The following is a 25,712-nucleotide window of genomic DNA, read 5'->3' as shown; positions in this document are numbered from 1 at the left end:
TAATGTGAATAGAACAGTATTTTATTAAGGTATTTGCAATTACAAATGATCGATAATTACATCCGGCTATCGCGTGATCAGTTTATCATTTCCTCATAACATTGACAAAGTTAAATAACAAGCGTGTTTCTGTTTTAATGGTTCCATTTGGGAAAGGGGAAAAAAAGTACAACAGCTTTCTGTGCATTGGACGCGTTAATGTTTTTGGATTTCCGCCCTAACGCACGAGGAGCACATTGCTAAACAACAACAAAAAAAACATTGCGATTATAATGTTTTTGTTAATCTTGATAGGCACCTACGTATGCATGATGTGTTAAAAAAAACAAGAAAAGTGTGTTTATTATGAATTCAGCGCCTTTTAACACTTCACATCTCAATATTAACAATCTTCCAGAACAATGATGAAGTACCCAAATAAAGCAAAGGGATTACGTTTTTTTTCTGCGTGTATATATAATGCACTTATAATGTATGTGAGCGTTGCAAAACGAGGACACTATTCATATCTGACGAAAATATAAACGAAACGATGCAGCACGTTTGGCACACAACATGCTGATAGTAAATAATAGTAGTTCAACAGTACTTATTGTTTTCTCTTCGTATGTCCAATAAAAATGTAACCAAAGCGACGTTATTACACGGGGAATGCTTAATACAAACGCGAAAAATACGACAGTTTAACAAATTCGGCACACGCACGCATTGTGATGCACGACGAAAAAATGTAAAAAATAGAGAATTAAATGCTAAAATATAGAAACACCTGTAAAAAAAAAAACAATGTACGAAACAACACCGCGCTGCCTTTTTTTTTTGTTGTTGTTGCTCTAGTCCTCCCAGTCGGTGTTGTTGGAATTGGAATCACTGTCATCCTCGTCCGAGGGTCGAATGACGCGGCCCCGTTCGGCCAGGGCACGGCGCAGCGCATCGGCCAGCGCATCGGTGCCGACGTCACCGCTACCACCAGCTCCTCCTCCCGCGCCGCCACTGTTGCGTTCCGCGTTCAGCTCCCGGTTGGCGACCGGGCGCAGCTGGAAGCCCTGCTGTATCTCCGTCATCAAATCGTTGCGCATGTCGCCGCTGCCGGTACTGCTGTGTGCGCTTTGGTCCACTTTCTGCACGCACACAAACACACACACGAGAGGAAAAGAAGAAAAATGTTGTTAGACATTTGATCGACCGACAAATGATACCAAAATGAAGGAGAAAGTTAAATCGGCCCCAAACAAAAAGTCACACAAAAACGGATCAGTAATCAAAAAAAAAAAAACTTAAGTGTGACAAACCGGGCACGCCGACCACTTACCTTGAGCGTAGTGCCCTTGCGTATGCTGTCGAGCAGGGCGGAGCGGGTATCGCCACCCTCATCCGAGCCGCCGCCGCCGGCCGATCCACCGCCACCGGGGATGGCCGGGGCGGGCGGCTTGAGCGACGGCATCATCGGGGGCGGCGGCGGCGGCACAGGCCCGGCCGGCATCGGCGGGGGCGGCGGTGGCGCAGGGGCAGCAGCCGACGGTGCGGAGGAGACGGCCGGCGGGGGCTGCATCGGGGGCGGTCGCATGGCCGGCGGCGCCACCTTCGGCGGCGTGGTTGGCGGTAGCGGCGGCAGCGTGCGGTGCGGCGGGGGCGGCGGCGGATTGCGCGTCTGCCCGTTCTGGTGGTGGTGGTTTCCGCCCGGCACGCTCGGCGGCGGCGGATGCTGTTGGGATGATGATGATGTTGATGGTCAGGTGAGTGGTGCTGGTGGTGCGAAGGGGGGGAGGAGCATGGTGGCGTTCCGGGCGGTGGCGCCTCGGTATGGGGGGTGGTAGTAGTAGTAGTAGTACGAACCGGTACGGGCGGTGGCGCCGGGGGCTTCTGCTTGCGGCCGCTGCTCTGCTCCGACTTGACCGTGTCGAGCACGTTGTTCGTCTGGATGAAGTCGTAGATGAACGCGCACGTATCGCGATCCTTCAGCTGTGTAGGCACAGAAAGGGGGGTTTACCGCGTGTCCGGACGGTTGAGGAAAACACATGGTGCGTGAAAGGGAAAACGGGAACGAATGGGAGAGCAATAAATTTCATCATCCGTGCGAACGGTGGCGGCCGTTCACTTACGTGCTGATCCCCGACGCCCGCCTTCTCGAGGAACGGTTTGAGCGATTCCTGCGCGCCGATCAAATCGAAGCCACTGTGCGGGTCCCAGCCGACGTGCGTCACGTGCTTGAAGTTGGACGGCGACCCGATGTCGGACTTTTGCAGCTTGCCCATGCCTTTGACCTTGCGCGGCTTCTGGTGCAGTGCGCTGCCCAGGCTCGGGGCGACGGCTGCCAGCGGCTGTGCTCCCTGCTGCATCGGCGGCACTGCCGGCCCGGAAAACGGGCTCGCAACTGTCAAGGAAGATAATTTGGATAATTTTTAATAATTTAAACCAGTCTCCCTTTCCCACAGCCGCTGGCTGCTTCAATCATCTGGCGCTGCTCTTACACGGTTGTTTGTTCCGGTAGGTGACACCCATGTCTGCATCGGGAATGTTCGAGCCGGTTCCGCCGCCCGGTATCGTTTGCAGCGGCGGTGGCCTGGCCGGTGGCGGATCCTTCCGCGTGTTGTTGCGCTTGATACGCTCTGCAAAGCGCCGGCGCGGTTCGATGATAAAGCGAGGAGAGAAAGCAAGAAGGAGAGATGGAGGGCGAATAAATAAAAGATTTAATGAAATTTATGGCGACACTTGAAATATGCGCTACACCATATTTAGGGAATATACTACTTTTGATCTTCCTGCTGCTGCGGCAACTGTGCCGATTGTAATTCAAGCACCACCAGCACTTCATATCGCAGCGGGCACGATCGAAAACTAAGCTTAGCATAGATTCGCTCCTGACAAGCCGTCATCGGATCGATTAAATGCCCCTGTGTTTGGAGGCTTTGTTGTTACTCCACATCCACATTTTTAGCCCACACAATCGCCATAAAAGCGAAAGCAGCGTAGTGTTGTCCCGTGGGGCGTACAACCGTTCGATCCTAACCATCCTGTGTCTGCTCTTCTAGCTACGCAGGTGCGTGTTGGCAGCGAGGAAAATTGCATTCAATAATAGACGAACGACCTTCTTGGTTGGATTGATTTCGCGTGTTTCTTAAACGTGGGGCCGCGGCAACCCTCCTCTTTTGCTACAGTGTGTCAACGCACACGCACATACACACTGTTGCCGCATCGTGGTGTTCCGTGCCACCTATCGGGAAGAACGTGCCTCGGTGGGAACCGTGCCCTCTCCGTCCGCCTTATCGCATCCGTCCATTTACCTTCCCAAACCGGCACAGGAATGGGGAAATGGTTGCACTATCCAATGGCCCCCCGTCCCTCCTCTCCACCCCTCTTGGGCAGTGGGGCATGTTTAGGTAAACACAGTAGCGCGCGTTTTTGTAGTGTTAACCATTTCGTTATTGTTTTGTTGCTTCTTTTTTTTTTTTTTGGTATTCCAATTATCATGTCGGAGCTAAACCTGTGCGGACTACGCTAAAACAAAACACCCAAGCCCTTCGAGGGACAACCACCACTACTACACCCCGTGTGCCCCGTGCACTATCACTTAGCAGCTTACCGTCGCGCCTCCGGTTGCGATTGTGAATGGTGGTAAGGGTCGTGTTCATAACCGCAGCCGCTTCGTCCTCGGTAGCGAAGTTAAATGCCACTATACCGTCCTGGGTTTGCAGTTGGTTCCGCGGGTGGGTAAAGGCAGCAGCAAAGACAAAATAAACAAACACAAATTTGGGCATTAGAGGTCAAGGCGTACGGACGAGCGCACAAAAGCACAACAAACCGTGCTGTTGCAAAAATGATTAAAGCAGAAACAAAACAAACAAACAAACAAAAAAAGGTTATAAAACTAGGCAATTACCTGTCCCTCGAACGTGATTAGGTACGGTTTCGGTTGCGTCACCTCGATCTTCTCGTACAGCTCCTGCTCCCACACCATCTGGTTCGCTTTGAGACAGTACAGCCGGAAGTAGTAGGATTTGCGGATGTTGTCCTTGATGAAGCAGAGCGCACCGGTGCACCGCTTCACCCAGGAGGCGTGGGCCGGCGACTGGGTCGTGTACAGCTGCACCACCGCCGTGCTGAGCGACTGAGGAGGGGGGCGGCAAAAGAAAGCAAATGGACGGGAGAATGAATAAGAGTACAATTACGATCGCGCATAGCACAACAACTTTACTTGGTGGAGCAAAAAGGGCCGATCGTAGTAGGACGTTAACATTTTATGTGAAATTTTTTAGACTGGGTGGACTGGGATACAATACCGACTGGCTCCGCTTTTTTCTGGAATCGATTCCGTCTAGTAGGTCCGGAATCAGTATTGGGAATCAATTCCGGAAACGGCTCTGGAATTGGATTCGGCTCCGGAATCGACTCCGGAATCGGTTCTGGAATTGGTTGCGGAATAGGCTCTGGAATTGATTCCGGAATAGGCTCTGTAGTCGGAATCGGCTCTGTAATCGGCTTCTAAACCGAATCGGTTTCTACTTATCCATATGAATCGGTGTTTGCGTCCAATGTTTTATAGCCGCAAAGCATCAAAAGTTATTTGTAAACAATCCATTTTCATGGAGATTCATTCCCGGACTGATTTCGCTTCTGAAATTTCGTATTTTAATTCAAGCACTGATTCTCATTCCGGAGCAAATTCCATCCCTGGAGTCAATCCTGATTCCGCTACCGGAGCAAATTATGATTACCAAGTCGATTCTGATTCTGGAATCAATTCCGGAGCCGACTCCGGAAACGGCCCGGGAGTCAACTCCAGAATCGGCTCCGGATTCGGCTCCGGAATCGACTCCAGCATCGGAATCGGTTCTGGAATTGATTTCGAACACGGAATCGGACCTACCCGAGAAATGTTTTCCAATGCAAATCAATAAAATTGTCGTGCTATTAAAAGTCATTTTGCTACTAGCTTTTGGCGAGAGAAATGCCTTAACATGGACCAGTGTGTTAAGCCTTTTAATCGCTTAACGTAGACGACTTAAAAGGGCATTGCAACTGTACGCGATAAGGTCCCTTAGCCAGGGATAAGATAAGCCCTGGAAAGGAGCCCCTGCTCCTCTTTCCGTACGATGATTTTGGCAAGCGCCGCCAGGAATCCTTCCGGGCGCGCTCGATTTTAAACTCCCTTTTGCTCTACCCGTGGTTGGTAATAAAACGCAAATATATATATAAATGTACCCGTAGTCGATGAATCATACCTGACATCGTCGACCGAGCAGGCGGAAAAGCTGATCATTTTCGTCGTTCGTCAGCAGCGTGCTGGGCCGATTCGCTTTGCTGGCCGAGGACGAGTTCCGGTCCACCGCATTCTCTCCACCCGCCGGTTGTTTCATGCCTGCTTCCTGGCTGCTCAGCGCTGCACGAGTCAGAAACGCTTCCGGTATGTTTCGCTCCCCCGGATGTAAATACCACCAGCCCCAGCCGCACCCTTATTTGGCAAAGCCTCTCGTCGCCCACAAATCCGGGCGGTCCGCGCGCGCGTTGCTGTTTTCTGTTGTTGCTGTTTTGTCACTATCGTCACTACAATTTGGTCTAAAATATATATATAAATACACATATAAATACAGCAATTGAAGTACACAAATTCAGCATCCGCTCGAACTACCGCCACCAGCGGGTGAAGTGAAGGAGGGATGCGTGTTTTGTTGCGAAAGGAGTGTGTGTTGTGCTGGGATGGGCGTAGGCGTGACGCACAGCAGCAGCAGCCAAGAGCGCGATAAGATAATTGTGTGCAGAGTACCACCAGCAGCTGCAGTTAAGCTCGTACAGGAAGAGAAAAATGCTACGCCTAGCGTTCGCAACACAGCAGAAGAGCGTGTGATTTGATTACGGGAGCGCGGCGGTGGAATAAAAAAAAACACAATGCAATGTTCCAACACTCTACACGACCACTTGTTCACTTGCGCTCTGGGTCACACCACACCAAACGGCTAGTTTTTTTACATTCCACAACACATCAATACAGCCATCCCAAAAACAATTACTAAAAAGCTTCGTCTTATTTTTTGCACACTGCCACTGACATTCGCACCCTCAGATCAAAAACTACACACACACACACACACACACACCAACGATCCCAACACACGAATGCGAGCAAAATATTAGATAAAAAAAACACACCCACCTACACTTTTTCCACTACAGACGGACCGAGAGAGAGGAGCAGGTAAATTGATTCAATCCCATCACATCTACCCAATACTGACCCAAGACTGCGAATGTTTTGCTAACTTCCAGCTGGCACTGTCACACACTCGTATTCCCTGTTTCGTTTTCTTTTCCTTTTTTTTCTTATGGTTTTTCCTCGCTGACAGCAATCGTCAGCCCGATGACAACTGGAAACGTCATGTGCGCTGTACGCATTGTTAACCTTGATGTCAGCGGACAGCAATGCCCTCACGATAAAGGAGATGGAGTGTGTTCACATGGAACCAAGGGGGAGGATTAAAGAAGCCAGGTGGTGGAGTCTAGAGCATTTTGACAATTATTTATTTGGCATACAGGTGTCCCCCGAGATACTACTGTATTTGGGGCCGAAACAATGTCCCAAAGCAAGGCGTAAGGCCCGTGGCAGCGCTCATCCGATGCGATTTTATCGGACGAGATTTGTATGGGATTTGACAGATGATTCTCCTCGATGCAAAGATATAATTCAATCAACGTATTGAGCGCACCATTAACCATTCCAATAGTTTATATTTATATTTATTTATTAAACAGACGGACCTATTGGTCTAATCGTTTATGCGCAGATGTGTTGTGGATAGACGTGCCGAGCCCTGGATTCGCCGTAGCAGTTGCGCTGCTGCTGGTCGACATCCAGGAATCGACACTGCGCTCACGCACACTAATACGCCGCACTTAGCGATGCGCGCTAAGTGTGTGCAGAGCGCACCTAACGCAGGAGTGTGTAACAGGCTACCGGTCGAGCAGGGCTCCCGGTAGGGCTCACGGTGCGGCTCGTGCGCGCGGCCCCATACATCATTGTATTGTGTTTTGTGTTATTATTTATTATTTAATTCAGTTAATAAATGTGTAAAAGTTCAAACATAAAAAGATGGAAATTGAATCGCAGTGTTCGGGAGGGAGCGAATAGGTTGACTCGACTTAAGAGTACGGGGGAGTCGATCTCGCCGTTGAGAAGCCGGAAGATAAAAACGCACTGCGCATTTCGACGCCGTTTGCTGAGTGTTTCGAGTCCGAGAAGCAGACACCGCTGACTGAAGGAAGGCCTAGTATGGTGAGATTGCCAAGGAAGGAGCCGGATCGCGTACCTTGTGATTTTCCTTTGCAAGGCTTCAAGTCGATTTATATCACCAACAGTAAGCGGGCACCAAACCGGAGAGCAGTACTCCAGACAAGATCGTACAACGGAACAGTAGATCGATTTGATGCACATGGGATCGATGAATTCACTGCGGCTACGCATTGTAACATTAAGCAGTTGGTTTCCCTTCGCAATAACGCTGTCGATATGAGGGCGAAATGAAGGTTTTTTTTATCTAATAACACTCCCTGGTCACGAATATATGGCGTTCGGACAAGATGCGAGTCTCTCATCGAGGAATTAAATGTGATAGGGCTTCGGGCTCTACTGAAAGAAATGCACTGGCATTTATCCACACATACTTGTAGTCCGTTTCTGATACTACTAGTAATAGTGTACTAGGAATGATTTGTGCTATGGCAAATGATGTGCGTGACCCTATGTGCCTTAAAGCCCTTTTCTGTAGCTTGGTCCGCCCTATTTTAGAATACGCTAGCGTTGTCTGGTGCCCAGTCAGCTCGGTATGGATTGAAAGGGTTGAAAGCGTTCAACGCAGATTCACCCGTATTGCCATTAGGCGTCTTTTAGGGCAATCGGGTGCTTCTCTTCCCCCTTATGAAGTCCGGTGTCGCATGCTTGGTTTGATGACCCTGCACGATCTTCGCGCTCTGCTTCTCAAGCTTTGCTTATCAGCGGTTTGCTTCGGAACGAAATTGTTTGTCCTTCATTACTTGACAGAATACCGCTGTACGCGCCTGCTCGCTTTCTTCGACGCCGCGATTTCTTTCAAATTCCGTCGAGAAGAACGAACACGCGGACGCCATCGCGATTCCGACCATCTCACTTCGCTGCATCATTGCAGCGGCCATCGCGTTAGCATCGGTCCCCATGCTTGCGGGACAACGCGAACGGAACGGGTCGCCACCGCCGCCAAGACCGAGGCTCCCAGCTGCCGTCCCATCATTTGTGACAATATGGGCAGCCGAGCACACACTCTCGCCGACAAGGAAGGTCGTCGTCGGGGCTTCAGCCCAGCAGGCAGCTTTCCGCCTTGTTATTGAATTATCCGATGGGCGTCACATCCGCCCTTGCTGCAGGCCCCAGCTTCATTGGGCGAGGACGCATTCCGCCGAGCTGCAGCAGCAACACAGAAACCCTTCGGCGACGAGCAATTCCATCCTGGCTCGAGCTCAGCACATGATCGCCGAGGCAGCAATTCCGCCGCTGGTCGAGCCCTGCCTCTCATCACGGCGAATTAATATTCTGCCTCGGCAGCAGGACAAACATCGACAAAGCATAAGCCTAGCTGCAGCAGCAGCAGTAGCAACACAGTGACCGGATACTATGGAGAAGCTAGATACTACCAAACCATCGGAGCGCCAGTGCGTTTTCTTCCTCGCATTTTTCGATTTACATTTTTGATAACGCCTTCAACAATTTTTGGTGAGTCAAGTTTCTTTAATCGCCTCAGCTGGCTACCACATACGGCGAGTAGGATTCAATGATGTGAGATCTTGCAAGCCGAGATCTCCGTTGCATGTGCTGTGGGATGGTCGAGATCGCTACATCGGTTTGGACGAGCTGACCTCTGCCACCGAGCTCACGGGGTCACCCAGCAGCAGCAGTTCATCGTGGTCGTCGATACGTATCCCATCCAGCTGCGTTCATTCGCGTGAGGACTGTGAGGTGCGCCTTTTCGTGCAATCGTGAGCGAGGCTAGGGCGTTTTATTCCTCGCATTTTTCGATTTACATTTTGGATAACGTCTTCAACAATTTTGGGTGAGTCAAGTTCCTTTAATCGCCTCAGCTGGCTACCACATACGGCGAGTGGGATTCAATGATGTGAGATCTTGCAAGCCGAGATCTCCGTTGCATGTGCTGTGGGATGGTCGAGATCGCTACATCGGTTTGGACGAGCTGACCTCTGCCACCGAGCTCACGGGGTCACCCAGCAGCAGCAGTTCATCGTGCTCGTCGATACGTATCCCATCCAGCCGCGTTCATTCGCGTGAGGACTGTGAGGTGCGCCTTTTCGTGGAATCGTGAGCGAGGCTAGGGGACTAGCGGATAAGCGGCTTCATGTCGGATTGGTGGCGTTTTCTTCCTCGCATTTTTCGATTTACATTTTTGATAACGTCTTCAAAAATTTTGGGTGAGTCAAGTTCCTTCAATCGGCTCAGCTGGCTACCACATACGGCGAGTGGGATTCAATGATGTGAGATCTTGCAAGCCGAGATCTCCGTTGCATGTGCTGTGGGATGGTCGAGATCGCTACATCGGTTTAGACGAGCTGACCTCTGCCACCGAGCTCACGGGGTCACCCAGCAGCAGCAGTTCATCGTGGTCGTCGATACGTATCCCATCCAGCTGCGTTCATTCGCGTGAGGACTGTGAGGTGCGCCTTTTCGTGCAATCGTGAGCGAGGCTAGGGGACTAGCGGATAAGCGGCTTCATGTCGGATTGGTGGCGTTTTCTTCCTCGCATTTTTCGATTTACATTTTTGATAACGTCTTCAACAATTTTGGGTGAGTCAAATTCCTTTAATCGCCTCAGCTGGCTACCACATACGGCGAGTAGGATTCAATGATGTGAGATATTGCTGGTCGAGATCTCCGTTGCATGTGCTGTGGGATGGTCGAGATCGCTACATCGGTGTGGACGAGCTGACCTCTACCACCAAGCTCACGGGGTCACCCAGCAGCAGTAGTTCATAGTGGTCGTCGATACGTATCCCATCCAGCTGCGTTCATTCGCGTGAGGACTGTGAGGTGCGCCTTTTCGTGCAATCGTGAGCGAGGCTAGGGGACTAGCGGATAAGCGGCTTCATGTCGGATTGGTGGCGTTTTCTTCCTCGCATTTTTCGATTTACATTTTTGATAACGTCTTCAACAATTTTGGGTGAGTCAAATTCCTTTAATCGCCTCAGCTGGCTACCACATACGGCGAGTAGGATTCAATGATGTGAGATATTGCTGGTCGAGATCTCCGTTGCATGTGCTGTGGGATGGTCGAGATCGCTACATCGGTTTGCACGAGCTGACCTCTGCCACCAAGCTCACGGGGTCACCCAGCAGCAGTAGTTCATAGTGGTCGTCGATACGTGTCCCATCCAGCTGCGTTCATTCGCGTGAGGACTGTGAGGTGCGCCTTTTCGTGCAATCGTGAGCGAGGCTTGGGGACTAGCGGATAAGCGACTTCGTGTCGGATTGGTGGCGTTTTCTTCCTCGCATTTTTCGATTTACATTTTGGATAACGTCTTCAACAATTTTGGGTGAGTCAAGTTCTTTAATCGTCTCAGCTGGCTACCACATACGGCGAGTAGGATTCAATGATGTGAGATCTTGCAAGCCGAGATCTCCGTTGCATGTACTGTGGGATGGTCGAGATCGCTACATCGGTGTGGACGAGCTGACCTCTGCCACCGTGCTCACGGGGTCACCCAGCAGCAGCAGTTCATCATGGTCGTCGATACGTATCCCATCCAGCTGCGTTCATTCGCGTAGCTCGGCTGTGATGGTGTAGTGTAGGCTGGTGGCCGTCCCCGTTGCTGAAGGATTGTTGATTTGGATTCCCCGGGCTAATCGGTATCCAACGTATGCTTCGGAGCTATTTCGAATGCCGCTTGTTGTTTTTTCGATACAAACGTAAGCCCCGTCGTAAGGCATGTCACCGCCAACGTTCTACATGGGTCCATTTTAGCCCCTACCCTGTGGAATATCATGTACGACGGGAATGCTGTACTGTATGTGCCACTACCTCCTGGCGTATAAATCATCGGCTTCGTGGATCGCTCCCATGTACCACCACAAACGTGGTGTACGCAACAGCAGAGGAGGCCGTGGACCAGCAACAACGATGGATGTAACAGCACGGTCTGGAGTTAGCAAATACTGGCAAATACTGAAACCGTGCTCAGTGAGCCTGCGGCAGGTGACCTGGCAGTGCGGTGATACAGGAGCATCCACTACCTATCAAACGGCATTTCGTCAACGAAGACGCCCGGACAAAACACAACATTTGGGTACCATACATCGAATCGGTGTTCTACTAACAAAACGTCGTGATTGTCAGGACATTACATATATTACATTACATTGTCAGGATATCTTAGGTCAACAACGTGCAAAATGGCGCTGAATGTACTGTTGAGAATCCGAATGGCTGCCCCGGTAGCACTGGTGTTGGTAGCACGGTCCACTTGTGCTCATAACAAATCTCCGCTGATCCATCGTAGGACCTACAGAAGCGAAAGTGTTTGCAAAGGATCAGCTACCGTGGCAGCCACTCAACTGCGGCAAATTGTCGACGCCTTGTTCTCGGTTCATCCGCAGATCGAGTGACCAGATCTCAACGTAGGCAACATGGCGCCGCTTCGATCGATCGGCCAGACCGAGCTGGAACAAATAGCAGCCAGTTTGCATCCTCGGAAGGCGCCAGGACTTGATGGAGGAGCGAACGCCGCTCTCACGGTAGCTCTCAAGCAGCAATCGGAGCCCTTCCGGGCGCTCCAGGCGAAGGGAGTCCCATTGCAGTTGCGCGGCATGCTGCAGGACTACTTCACCGTAACACGCCGAGTCTCGGCAGGCGTTTCACATCGTGTGCTCGACCGCGTGGAACATTATGTACGACGGCGTGCTAGCCGTAGAGCTCCCTGAGGGTGCCTCCATCGTGGAATTAGCCGACAATCTGTCCATCCTGGCAGCGGGGACTTCCCCGAAGCACGCAGCAGCGCTGGCGGTGAACCGCTGGATGAAGCTGCACCATCTCTCCCTGGCGCCGGAGAAGACAGAGATCCTGATGATTTCCAGCAAGTGGAGCGGCTACCGGAACATCCCGGTCCACAACCATTTATCGTGGCGTTCACACGTCGAGATGGTCGCGGACAAGGCCCTCCGTGTGGTGCGAGCGTTGCGCGGCATGATGCGATGATTTGGATCGCGTCCAGCGCCCCCTGACCCAAGGCAGAACGGGCGACTTCCACTCCACGAGCTGTGAGGTACCGGTGGTTCTGGCCTGAGAACTGCCCTACCACTTTCTCATCAAGGAAGACGCCCACCGTTACTGTTGTGTACACAAACAGTTCAGTATAACCGCGACTCGATGTTGTCGTGCAACTGACAGCATACGACATTTGAATGGCCGTTAAGGGCTTCGGGAGCGATCGAGCTACCGAGCGTAGAGCACTCGATCATAGGCTACGACCCGACACACACAACAGTCCTTTTAGCACATATATTTATTATAATAGAATATAAGTTGTTCATACCAAAGAGCTGCGTGTGTCCTTAATCCCTCAATTGTGCACCTTGTCCGAAACACAAAAGTTACCACCACAAACAAATAGATTGCCGAAATGAGGGCAAATTAGAGGAAAGTTCACATACAGTTGTGAAGAAAGTTTGACTAGGGTCAAGCAGACCAGCTGGCGAGGGACAGCGAGCCATCGCAAAACGCGTTTAGTTGCGAATCAAAATCTAGAAAACAACCAATTTTTGAACTGATCGGCGAAACCCAATACGCGAGCGAAAGTTGCAAAAAAATCCTGTAAAAGCGACTGAAAACCCGTAGCATTAATATGACTCCTTCAAATATCTTTGGTCCAGAACGTGCATAGTGGCACTGATTGTTTTGTTGAGCACTGGACATGCGGTTTCAGTAGCCTTCAATGATTTTCTACGCTGAACGAAGTGGTCGTCCTGCTACCCTGGTTATGGTGCTGGTAGCACGGTGCACTTGTGCTCATAGCAAATCTCCGCTGATCCATCGTAGGACCTACAGAAGCGAAAGTGTTTGCAAAGGATCCGAATCAGCAACTTCCGGGATACGAAACCCCGAAACGTGCTAAAAGCAGATTCTGGGGGAAAACATGGTTGCTAAGATCAAACTTCAAGGACCGAAGGGCACCACTAGAAGCGGAGCGTGTTCGATATAAATAAATTATTTATATTCATTTTGTACACAGATTCGTTTTGCTCGAAAGAGTGATGGTCTCTAATAAAGAGAGAAAAAGCAATGTGTGGTAGTGAAGTTTACAGAATGGATATAGATTGGGCTCTTCGTTTATCGATATGGCTCTTCACGCGGAACTCTACGAATATTTTGGCTCTTTCGGCCGCAAACTTTGCCGACCGCTGTTCAACACAAGATGACATTTAATGCTCACAACAAATAAATGTAAGTAAAAGCTACCAACATGCTAGGTTATCTTCTTCTGCATTCGAAAGATTTCGACTTGATATCAGCGATCGGTATAGTTGAAAAGCTTCAAAAAGTCGATTCAACGTTCATCTCTTCTAGTTAGTTGAAATGATTCCAATATTTTATTGTTCTATTTGAAGCCCGCTGGTCCATTCGACTGCCGTTCGAACACCGTGATCAGGTGGGTATATTTGTTAACACGTGATATGTATGTCAAATTGGTTCCATACTAGAGTTTAATAGTGTTCTGTAGTGATCGTACTCGGACATTTGGAATAATAAAATAGAATCTGTGCAACGGCGTCTGACGTGGGTGGTTTTGCGCATCTTTTCTCGTGATGTTACTGGCAGACTTGACTACAATTAATCACTTTTTTTTGTTACGAGGATTACCACCACATCATAGGCAAGCTTCTAGTGTGATAGATCAATGCCTCCGATTTGCTGGAGCTCGTTAACGAGCGCTATGAGTACACTTGGGCGCCGTGTTCAGACAACAGAACCTCTCATCAGAAAGAATATATCAAATTATATCAAATTAGAAATAAGGAATCCTCTCTTCCTTGACTGCATCCACCGTAAGGTCTTTTCTCCTCGCTCTACAGAACTAACGATTCGCAACTATTTACTTATTGATGATTAAATTATCTAAACGTCACAATCTCGATACAGTTCGGTTGTTTCTTTGTGGCGTGCTGACAAGCAGGAGCAAGAACAGAAACATTATTGCACTGCCAAAACAATATGAGACAGTTGATGAAAGACATTTCGCAAGCGACTAAACATAAATGCTACGTATACATCCGGAAAGTTACTCGGGAAAGCTTTTTACCACAAATGACTTCCGATTTGAAATGGATGTTTTGACTAGTTTTTCTTTTTGTATTGAATAATCGAATATTACAACCTCGGTCTTATATTTGAACGATCGCCGCTCTTCGCACAGCTGTCTTATATTTCTGACCGTTGAAGTGCTAATTTAAACTATTTGATGAAAACGCTTGGCGGACACATTGTAGTGGGTGCAAGATATTTGCAGGATTGTCTGTATATGTTACACGTATTGTTGTAATATATGATATGGGCCCTTCACTAGAGCAGCGTCTTTAGACACACACCTAAAATAAAACAGAACAACGGCATGGATCGTCTTTGCAATGGTATCATAATTTTAAGCGCAGTAGTGATCAGCCGACGTTATCACAACCATTGCACACAGCATCGTACGTATTTATATCTCTGTTTGGTCGAACAACGTACATTGTAGGGGTTGGGCGGTTTTAGAAGGGCTTGCTAGGGTGGGGGCATTCATGCTCCACACAACCGGACGCTCGGTCCTTTGCTACAGGGCAGGGGCAGAAAACGGTCCCCGTCCGGCCTTAAGGTAGGCGGCGCGATTACCATTCAACCACCAAGATTTTCCCGCAAATGTTCGTTCCTTCTGTTAATGCAACCGACTCCCTGGTACGTGCCGCCTTTTGCTCGATATTTCATGTACGTTTGCATTCGCAGCCTTCACAGCCGCAGCGCGATGTGTATCCTTGGTCGTTTATGTCAACTATTAACGTTGTCTTAAATACAACACCAAAACAGAGACGCACCATGCAGTGGCCCTATCATAGATTACGTGTGAGCACAACAGTAGCGTTGCATTGTGTTCGGTGCAAAATCATCTCTACAACAATTGTAACATAGCCACAAACAATCCTGAAAGAAGCTGTATTTTTACACAGCTTTATTCTTATTTTAATTTTTTTTTCTCTCTTTTTTACGAGAAAGGATGTATCCTGATATGTTTGTATATATTCAGAGGCTTACTTTCTCTGTATCCGATTATGATTATCTTGAGGAGTTCAGATCTTCTCGTTTCCATAATAGTTTCACACATCTCGGTCACTGCTAAACATTAATTCAAAGATTAACTTAAATAAAACTAGTCAAAACTCTATTTACACACAGCTTTGCCAGCTGCTCCTTTTAGGAGGATTGTTTTAGGATGTTCATGCTTATGTTTGTCCGCAGGGAAATGTAGTCAACAAGATATAACTTTTTTTTTGTTCTGGTTTTGGAGGAGTGACTCGAATCAAGGCACTCTTGGGAGGCTTGATTGATATTAAGCTGAATAAATTATTGATTAAAATAACTAGCTGTCATAAATCGAACAGTTACCGAGCAAGGAGAAGGAAATCGGAGATGCAGTTTGGGAAGTGGTGCTCGGAAAATAACGATTGCATGGACCGAGCCTCAGAGGTCTCATCAAAATGGGACCAATATATTTGATTAGATAGATAAGATGTAGATTGAAAATATTGAAGTTTTAAATGTAAAGAAAGCCAGTGCCAGTAACATGACGTGAAATACCCGCGACTATCAGCCTTATTTTGAACATTATTCGGCGAGTTTAACCGTATTTTCTTTAGCTGTATTTCTATGTCGGATGATTTGATACCTTAACCGAGGGAAACGTGTGCGAACGAACAACAAAATTTAAATCAAAACAGTGAAGCAACTATTGTAGCAATTGGAAAAGCATGGCATTATGAGCTAAGTGTTATGAGCATGATGTCATTTTACGATGTAGTACACGCACGGTAGATGGAGCCGAGAGTTCCCAACGTCGAATCTCGAAGAGCCAGAAACTCTTTGCTCTGCAAAGGGATTGAATGGTGCAACAGAGAGATTAGGTATTATCCAGAGAAATAACGCATGCGAAATGCTTAGAATGCGACCTTGTGTCAAATAGAGCTACAAAGCAGTTTCAGGAGTAATGGTAATATAATATCGGTTAACGTCCATTTCAATAGTAGGCGAAACTGTTGTTATGCTTTCGTGTAAAAGATCAAAGTCAGAGGCATGCCTTTTCATAGGGAAAGCATGTATCCGAAAACTACCTCAAAGAGAATTAGATAGTAGACCAAAACACATACAAAGGAAAACGAATAACCGATGCTTAAAAGAAGTAAACTTGCACATTAAAAAAAAAAGATTCTGAACATATATAAGCAAGAATTAATAATATGATAAAAATGTTAGAAAATTAGAATAAATTAGAAAGAAAATTAAAATAATTATTGTCGATCTAGCAAATTAAGCATTAATTTTAAATCTAATCACTTTTAAATTTTCCCGTACTTAAATAGTTTACGAAGGACAAATTGAAAAAAAATACAATAAAAATATAATATAATCGGCCAGATGATGGACTCCGTTCGCCGAAATTCGTTCGGCAATCACTTAAGAATGAGCGTACAGCACAAGAATCGGCACAGCAAAACCTCGCGGAATTTGTCCCATACTAACAGGAACGAACGGATTTCTTATTGGAATATGGATGACGTCACTCAAATTTAGACTTGAAGCGGCTGTCAAATGCTTTCAAATTCATGGAAATTGAATGTCGCTGCGAACGAAACATTTTCACTGTCCGAATATAATATGATACAAATTAATATATTGTAATATAATATACTATAATATAATCGAATATTACGTAACATAATGCAATATAATATAATCAAATGTTACATAGCATAATGCAATATAATAGAACAAGATACACTATAAAATTATGTCAATCACGGTTGGTACTGATATTGTGTTAGAACTGAAATGTTCTTTTTACCATCAAGAGGTTTCTTTTACAACGATCAACACGAGTATCGTACACGTTTTCGGTTTCTAAACTTCCCATCTTTTTAACATGGCCGCAAAAGTAGCGCAATTTAGTAGGAGCGATTGAACAACTAACGACGTAATTTCGCCCGTACGACGAAATATTAAAAAATGGACGATTTTTAACCTCCTTAACAACCACGGACGTGATTAAACAGTTCTCGATACATGATTGCAACTTAATCCCAACTTAACACTTGCACTACGAAGGGCAACAGAAAATTCACAGAAGTGACGCGCACGAATACGAACCGCAACGACTGAACGTGCGTTCTGTCGAACAAAAGAAACAACCCAGGTGACAACTGTTCTACATTTTTAGCTTAAACTCCTCGTGAACAGCTCGATTTAACCCATTGCCTCATATGAACTCTTGAAAACATGGGTGTGTGAGTGAACAACGATGTGTTGAAGCGTTGAAGTTTATGTCAGAACTTCGGTAGAAGCCGGACAAACAAGAAGCTTGCAGTTTCGTCCTTGGTGTTCAACAGCCAAAACACTGAGTAAAAAGAAATAAACGATCTATCCAGGAGCATCAGAATAGCGGAGAAACGCTGGGAAAATAACAAAACAACGTGAAAGAGTGTTTTATAATAAACTTGTTGTTTAATATGGATTGAAAAGTACGCATGTTTTGTTTTGGGCCAGTAGCTTGTGCACAACGTGATGACAATTCTCAAAATGGCACCAGAAAAAATGCTTCACACTGACGTTTCAACTGTTATAATAAGCTTAAACTCTGCAATATCGCTTGCTCTTTAAGCCAATTTTAAGCCTGCTCTTTAAGCTTCCAGCAACTCGAAAAACGCTAACAATCTGCTCGAAAATGTCACTTGGGAAACCTCAATGTTTGATTTCTCGCTGGCACTACTGTTCCGGCACTGGGATAGTTGAGAATTTTGAGAATTTGATTGTTGAGGATTGATTGATATTATTAAATTGATTTTAGTTGAAGATTTAATAACCATTCTCCTCCAGCTGGAGCCCACAGGCGACTTGCAGCGATCTCTCTGTAAAATTCTCTTACCTTTGCAACGCTGCGGAACAATCGATTTCTAAGAAAACGTTGAAAGTTAACCTCAACTGAAAGAATATAATAGAAGCTTCGGTTAACCTCAATCCGCTCTCTGACATAAAAACTTCTACCGATCAATACGTAATTTTATATGCGCTCGATTAGACAATGAGCGTATGACGTAGAACTCTTTAACAAGGGCAAGCGAAATAGGAACAGCTTGGTATTTCAACATAAATTCTTAAGACACAATTTCCACCATTCCATTCACAGCTTTTCCCTAAAATTTCTTACCTCAACTGTCCAACAGATGATAATTATGCCAGCACTTACTTCATCCGTCGCAGGAAAACTACAAATCACTAGTCAGAGTAATGGAGTAGGCTTAACACAGAGTTAAACAATTTATAACTAAAAAATTGTAAGCGAGAGCCTTGCGCCTGATGTGCACCCGTCCGCCATGATTGCAAAAAGAACAAGCCGGCTACGCATTTTACACAACCTCACTTCACACACGCTGAACGAATGACGTCTAGTGTGAGGCAGTGTGCGGGCGCAAGTTCAGTGACAGACCACACGACACGCTTAACCGTAGAGTTGGCAACCAGATTTACACACGTAAGTTGGCAACCGGCATACCCGGGTATTCCACACGTTTTGATGCAAAAAATTAACGATTTTCATAGGTAAACAATGCTTTCTATATTTTAATGCTGTAAGCAAGTAATGCCGACAATATACTCTCTTCTATTTCATTTATTCATTAAGTTTTTTTCATTTTTTTGATAAAAATAACGGTCAAATTGAAATTTGGAATCGCTTGAATTTGACTCGAAAATAAGCACAATACGAAAAGAGGAAGAAGAGAAACGTCATTCTCCATACAAAATGTATCGAATACCCGGGTATGCTGGTTGCCAACTTACGTGGTAAAGTTTAAAAAAAATCAAAATAAAATACTTACAGGCTGTTTAAAATTACAACTTATGCACCAAAAAATCATAAATTAAAAGTTGAGAGATTACGGAAAATTTCAGGTCAATAAAAGCAATGAATCAAAAGTTATTGCAGTTCGAAGTTGAAAAAAATACCCGGGTATCCGGTTGCCAACTTAAAGGTTAATGCAGGGGTTTACACTCGATTGTATACAGCACTCACTCGACACGCAAAGTCGAGCAGTCTGTGAGCTTGTAGGGAATCCAAATGCGAGAATTTTTTTTTCGTTCAACTTTGACTGTATCCAGTGAAATCGCTCAAAATGTGGAAAATGTTTCCAGTGACATCGACTTTAATTTAGGCGCTAAAGATTAAGCTTAAACGACTGGAAAATCAATTATCCAAAGCAAAAAATCGAAAGCTTCATAGCTTCACTGGTTTGCTCAATAGATGGCGTATTATCCCAAATAGCCAGCTCGTACTTTATAGATGATTAAGGGCTGTTTTACGAAAAATCGTTCCGATGTCGTAATTTGTGGCTGATTAAGAGATAGACGGTACTTTGCGGAACTATGGAGCTTTTTAACAGGCACATGGTACTTTTTGGAACTTTGCGGCTGATTAGCACTATGTGTAGGGTTCATGGTGGAACTTGAAGGCTTGTTAAGAAAGCGTACCGAACTTGGTGGAACTTTATAGCTTTTTTATCCATGACATCGGTGGCTCTTGTCAAAGTGTCAAAGACGGACGCCGGCAATACCCAAGTGCCACAAATCCACTAAACGACTACTAAACGGCTTCTAAACGCCTCAAATTCTCTACCTAAACGGAATATAGAAAGACTTCGTTTAGCAGACGGCAAACGACTCATGCATTCTAAAAATAGCAAAAAAGCTGGTGGCGCCATCTGTTTGTGGGATACCCAACCTGTGGAGCTTTGTATTGATGAATTACACAAAATTTTACACAATTTACTGATAATTCACAATCACTTCACTCAATATTCATCCTTCAATTAACGAATCTAACTTGTGCAGCAGCAATGAGATTACCCAAGCGCCACAGATTAAGCTAAAACGACTGGAAAATTGAATATCCATAGAAAAAAAATGAAAGCTCCACAGCTTCATTGGTTTGATCAATAGATGGCGTATTACAACTCATCATTATATTGCTATCCTTTTCTTGCAATGTGTTTCGACAAGTTGCATTTTATTATGACCTATATAGCCTTCTAACCCTACCCGCAAATTTCCGTTAAATGCCTTCTAATCGCCTTGTAATCGCCGGCGAATTGAAGGCGATCAGCAGTGCATTTAGCAGTAATTAAATGCCTTTGAAATATGTCAATGAAAAATTTCGCTTTTAATTTGAAATTTGAAATTGCAACTGTCAAAAGAAAACCTTACAAGCGTCTTCAGCACTGCACTGTTGTAGCCCAAATAGCCAGCTCGTACTTTATAGCTGATTTAGGGCTGTTTAACGAAAAATCGTTCCGATGTCGTACTTTGTGGCTGATTAAGAGATAGACGGTACTTTGCGGAACTATGGAGCTTTTTAACAGGCACATGGTACTCTTTGGAACTTTGCGGCTGATTAGCATTATGTGTAGGGTTCATGACATAACTTTAAGGCTTGTTAAGAGTGTGTATCGAACTTGGTGGAACTTTATAGCTTTTTAATGCATGGCATCGGTACAAGGTGGATCTTGTCAAAGTGTCAAACAGAGACGCCGTCAATCATCTCATTGCTGCTGTACAAGTTAGATAAGTTAATTAAAGAAGGAATATTGAGTGAAGTGATTGTGAATTATCAGTAAATTGTGTAAAATTTTGTGTAATTCATCAATACAAAAGTTTTAAAAATATACATATGTGTTTAAACGAAACAAATCTTGTTGTTTATTTCATCGATGACGCTTGCTTGAAAATAAAACACACAGAAAAATAATCCCTGGAATCGTAGCATAAGGAAGCTGCTTAGGCGCTGTTTTAAAGACCCACATAGAACTTTGATGCTGTTTATCTACTGCAAAAGGCGAATTAGAGCAGCGATCTTTAGCGTGTCAAAATGAGCTGCTTAAGCAATTCTGGCTATTTGGGATGGTCGTTGGTGTTGATACCCACGTATCTCGACCACACGACCATTCATATAGATTTTTGCCAGATAAGTTAGAAGACTATATAGGTCATGATTAGATTATATTTGTCTAAACACATTGCCAGAAAAGGACAGCAGTGTAACGATGAGTTGTAATACGCCATCTATTGAGCAAACCAATGAAGCTATGGAGCTTTCGTTTTTTTCTATGGATATTTGAGTTTCCAGTCATTTAAGCATAATCTGTGGCGCTTGGGCTCTCCAAACGAGGAGAGCGCTCCACTGGTTAGGTATCGTACAACCAGATGGCACCACCAGCTTTTTGTTATTTTTAGCATGCATGAGTCGTTTGCCATATGCTAAATGAAGTCTTTTTATATTCCATTTAGGAAGCGAACTTGAGTCGTTTACAGCTCATTTAGTGGTCGTTTAGTGGATTTGTGAGTAATCAGTTGTCGATTCTCTCACAGCCATCTCTCACCTGCATGCTCGGTGCAAGGGGGAATATAGAGGAGGTGTCTTCCGAGCGTTTGGCATGTTGCCATTTTGAGATTTAGTTTGACAAAAGCCGTCGATATTTGTATACAGGCAGCAGCCGCAATATAAAGTGGAAAATGCCGATTTATAAAGTGTGGATGCAAAATAAAAGTTTTTAGTGCTGTACAAATATTTGTTAAACGAAAACAATTCATTTATCATACCCGTATACCAGCAACATTCGTCGCATTTGACAACTGCCTTCGATCCTGGTTTTGTGCTTTTTTCTAAAGCCATGATGGCCAGATGTTCTATATGACGACACCTCCTTTCTACCCACTTTGTGCTCAGTCGTTCTTCATTACGTGACCTCGTGCCTACCTTGGGCATACATTGTCTCGATTTCTTGTTCGATGGTTGCCAGAGCGCCGGCTCACATCCGAATAATCAAGAAACGAGTTCGTCGACGAGGATGTCAACAACAAAACGTCAACGCGGGCAGAGCGGTTTTGTGCTATTTCATACGACGAAAACAAAGCAACACGACCGTTCGTGGCACGGGAAAATTCTGCTTAAAAACGCTCTTCCCGTCTAAAATACCTGGGAAAGCATCCAACTGCTCCTGCGTGTGTGTGTGTGTGTGTTCACACAATGATCACCAAAATGTCCCGCGAGGCGGTGCTCTCGCTCATGGAGCGCAAAAAAGAGCTGGAGGCACAGATCGAACAGCAGGGACTGATCCTGAGTGCGGTTGGTATTGGGCGATCCGATCGGAATTTTCACCCTTTCAAGTCGATGTCGAAATGATGCAGCACGATGTTTCACCCTTACAGAACCGGATCGGGATGAACGAGCCACTGGTGGACGGCGAGGGCTACCCGCTCAGCAACGTGGACGTGTTATCGGTGCGCAAGGCGCGCCACACGATCATTTGCCTGCAGAATGATAGGAAAAAAATTATGCAGCAGATCGAAAAGGGCATTGCACAAGTGTTTGAAGCGGAACAAAGCACGCCGGCCAACGGGCAGCAGCAGCAGCAGCAGCACCAGAACCTGCCGAATGAACCGATGGAGGTGGACGGTGACAGAACGGCCGACAGCGCGCCGGAACCATTCGCAGTGGTGGAAACGGTCGTACCCGGACAGCTTGCAGATCGAATGGTAATCTATGCATTAATTGTAGAAATTGTAGAATTGAATCCTTTCGTGGTGGTGTATGACTGTGTTTAGTACAATACTCGGGATAAAATCCTCTGTAGCAAACTTCTAATCATATCTAACTCTCATCCCTCTTTTTAGGGCATTGCCGTCGGGGATCAGATTGTGCAGGTTGGAACGGTCACTGCCCGTAACTTCAAGACGATGAACCAGGTACAGTCCGTGATTGCTAATATGCAGGGCAGAAAGCTTCACCTGGTGGTACGCAAAGCGACATCCGGCCAGGTGGCGACCATCGAGCTGGATCTGACTAGCGGCAGCCGGTTGGGAATTTTCATGAAACCACGCTAGTGCCCGTGTTTAGGTGAGAACTGTTTTGTGGGGGCGTATTGTTGAATCTTTTCGACACTTTGTGACACACGATCCAACGGATAGCTTTCGATCCCAGTCGATACGGTAGGAAACTAAACAATTAGCGCAAAGAACTGAGAAAAGGAATGTTATAGGAAGTGGCAATTATGTTCAGCTACCGGTAGATGCCCCAAAACAATCAGCAACGGCAGGCAGAAACTCATTCTACTAGCCATCTGGCTGCGTATTTGTGTTTGCAGGTCAAACTGAGTTAGAAGCGATGATTCGTAGGTTCGTAATTGTTGGATGAAGTAGGTGTAGCGTAAAAATTGTTGCATGACAGAAAATTGAATGGTGAAGAGCATTAACATTAATTCGGTATAAAGCTATTATCCGTTTATTTTTCTTTTTTCTTGCTATTTGTACCAAATCAAATCACTGCTTGCTTCAAATACTTCAAATCTATCTTTCTTTATTACTTAGAACCTTTTTCTTTTTACGCAACTCAATAAGCTAGGCCTTAGTTTATCTTTTTGGCATTTTTGCTCTTGATGAGGCTATTTCGTTCTTCACGAGAAACTCCACCAACATTGTTTGTAGAATTCGGCTCTTTCTGCCGCACATTCAGCATCAATCGTGACCGAATCATAAAAGGGAAGGAAAGCTAACTTCTAGCGCCCGTAGCTATTAATGTGGTGTCGGTTTCTAACGTTTTTTTTGTTTTAATTAAAAAAAAAAATTAAAATTTCCTGTAATCTAAAATTAATGTACAGGTTACCAGAAGTTATACTGTGCACTTTTAAATCTCTTTTCCAAATTCGTTTGCGTTTGTGTGATCATAAGCGGAAAATATATCCGACAGCCCTTTTATCATTATGTTTGAATTTCGATAAAACGATCATATCCAATTGCTTAGCTTTTTTTGTATTTCATTATGGCAAAATCAAACAAAAAACCATACGAAATTGAAGACTCTTTTTGGAATAAACAGTACAAGAAGCTACAATATTAGTGGTGTGCTCTCTGTCTCTCTGTAGTGCACTCACAACTCCGATCGATTCCGGAGTCGGATCGTAGTCGACTTTGGATTATTGCCAACTTCTATTTGGCGTACCGTCATACGAGGACATGCCGGCCCTATACAGACTTTCAAGAATTGATTAAATACCACCAGCAGGGATATAGTCCGTCCTTGCTACGGGGGGACGGTCCATCTAAGACTTAAACCCATGATCCCATGACGGGCATGTTATTGAGTCATTTGACTTTGACGGGATTGTCCCAACTTTAACCATCACTGCTACAGACACATCCTGTTTTATATTTCTAGTAATGCAATATGTGTTTCATCTGGTTAGTTTAGAATAAAAAATGTTGTAATTTGTACTTGTTACGAGTTTGAGTGGAGCGTCCGAAAGGTAAAATTCCTGATGCTTGAATCCTGTGAAGATTTCGATTGCAAAACCTTTGGAAAGATCGCGTAGAGTGTAGATATGGCGTTTAGTGTTGGGTAAATCTGATTCAGATTCATGAATATCAAATGAATCTTTGAAATGATGAAATGAATCTGAATCTTGGTTGTAAAGATTCTTACGTTTCGAAAGATTAACGAATCTCTAGAGCTTGAGCTTTGTGTTATTCTTCTTCTTGGCGTAACAACCTACGTGGTCATGCCAGTCTATACAGGCTTTCGAGACTTATTGGGAAGTACCACGCAGCCGGATTGTTTGTTTTGGTACGGGGAGACGGTCCATGTGAGGCTTGAACCCACGACGGGCATGTTTTAGGTAGGATTGGGCAAATTCAAAATTTTGAAAATCATACAGTTCAAATGATTCATGAATTCCTTGAGATATATGAATCTTTCGATATTCATGAACCTTAAGAGACTCACGAATCCTTGGAGATTGATGAATCTTTTCAGATCACATGAATGAATCTCAACGAATGGTTCATGAAACCCAACACTAATGGCGTTGACCTACTTCGGTAAGGCTCCGATAGAGCTGATAGTGTACGTTTGATGGGATTAGGACGACCCAACCTGTACGCGATCACTGCTAAGGGTATAGGGCTAGGTCCCGGATGCCTACTCAACCATTCTGTCAGCTTGGTGCCTATGCGACTATGCCGCCCCAGGTAAGGGGTAAATCCCTAGTACACGGAACGAACTCCCGCTCTTCGAAAAAAAAAAAACCGTGGCTCGGCAAACGTTCAGCACGCTGTGCTCGCTCCGCTCTGGCATCGGCTGCCGCGCACGAACCCCACCCATTTTCAGCCACCCTCCCGCAAGCAGCCGCAAGTGTGCTGCCGGTGTGTTGGTTCAAGCGGCGCACCGGTTTAGCGTGTTTCTCTCGCTCTCTTCAAGACAGCATTGCCGCAAGACTCTCAAGAGACTCTTCGGCGGGTTTTACCCACCATTCGGTTCAAAGCCCCACGCGCACCACACGCCGCCCTTCCTCCCTTTGCGCGTATCAGTGGCGTGCTGTGCGCAACGGCGAAACCCGACGG

At 45.8% G+C, this 25,712-nt stretch overlaps 2 protein-coding genes across 8 annotated transcripts; one reads left to right on the top strand and one right to left on the bottom strand.

Moving 5' to 3' along the window:
• On the bottom strand, positions 1-18,678 carry LOC121591796 (neural Wiskott-Aldrich syndrome protein). Of its 7 annotated transcripts, none has more exons than XM_041912798.1 (9): positions 18,475-18,678; positions 5,223-5,556; positions 3,881-4,108; positions 3,584-3,683; positions 2,472-2,609; positions 2,103-2,374; positions 1,837-1,962; positions 1,313-1,705; positions 1-1,121 (listed from the first exon to the last, which is right to left on the bottom strand). In XM_041912798.1, exons 2-9 carry the CDS (start codon positions 5,355-5,357, stop codon positions 834-836), a joined length of 1,680 nt encoding a protein of 559 aa, XP_041768732.1. In that variant the 5' UTR covers positions 5,358-5,556; positions 18,475-18,678; the 3' UTR covers positions 1-833. The 7 variants fall into 7 exon arrangements, with proteins under 7 accessions (XP_041768732.1, XP_041768706.1, XP_041768722.1 ...); XM_041912772.1 differs by lacking the exon at positions 18,475-18,678 and adding an exon at positions 6,152-6,767; XM_041912788.1 differs by lacking the exon at positions 18,475-18,678 and adding an exon at positions 6,156-6,767.
• A 3,490-nt stretch (positions 18,679-22,168) lies between these two features.
• LOC121596578 (26S proteasome non-ATPase regulatory subunit 9) lies at positions 22,169-23,582 on the top strand. Its single transcript, XM_041921644.1, has 3 exons — positions 22,169-22,443; positions 22,527-22,853; positions 22,992-23,582. The coding sequence occupies exons 1-3, from the start codon at positions 22,345-22,347 to the stop codon at positions 23,199-23,201; spliced, it is 636 nt and encodes a 211-aa protein (XP_041777578.1). The 5' UTR covers positions 22,169-22,344; the 3' UTR covers positions 23,202-23,582.
• The last annotated feature ends 2,130 nt before the right edge of the window (positions 23,583-25,712 follow it).

This window comes from Anopheles merus, chromosome X (genome assembly GCF_017562075.2).
Source record: "Anopheles merus strain MAF chromosome X, AmerM5.1, whole genome shotgun sequence".
In the NCBI taxonomy this organism is placed as follows: Eukaryota; Metazoa; Arthropoda; class Insecta; order Diptera; family Culicidae; genus Anopheles; species Anopheles merus.
Note: the sequence above shows the minus strand (reverse complement) of the source record. Positions and strands in the feature narration are given on the sequence as shown.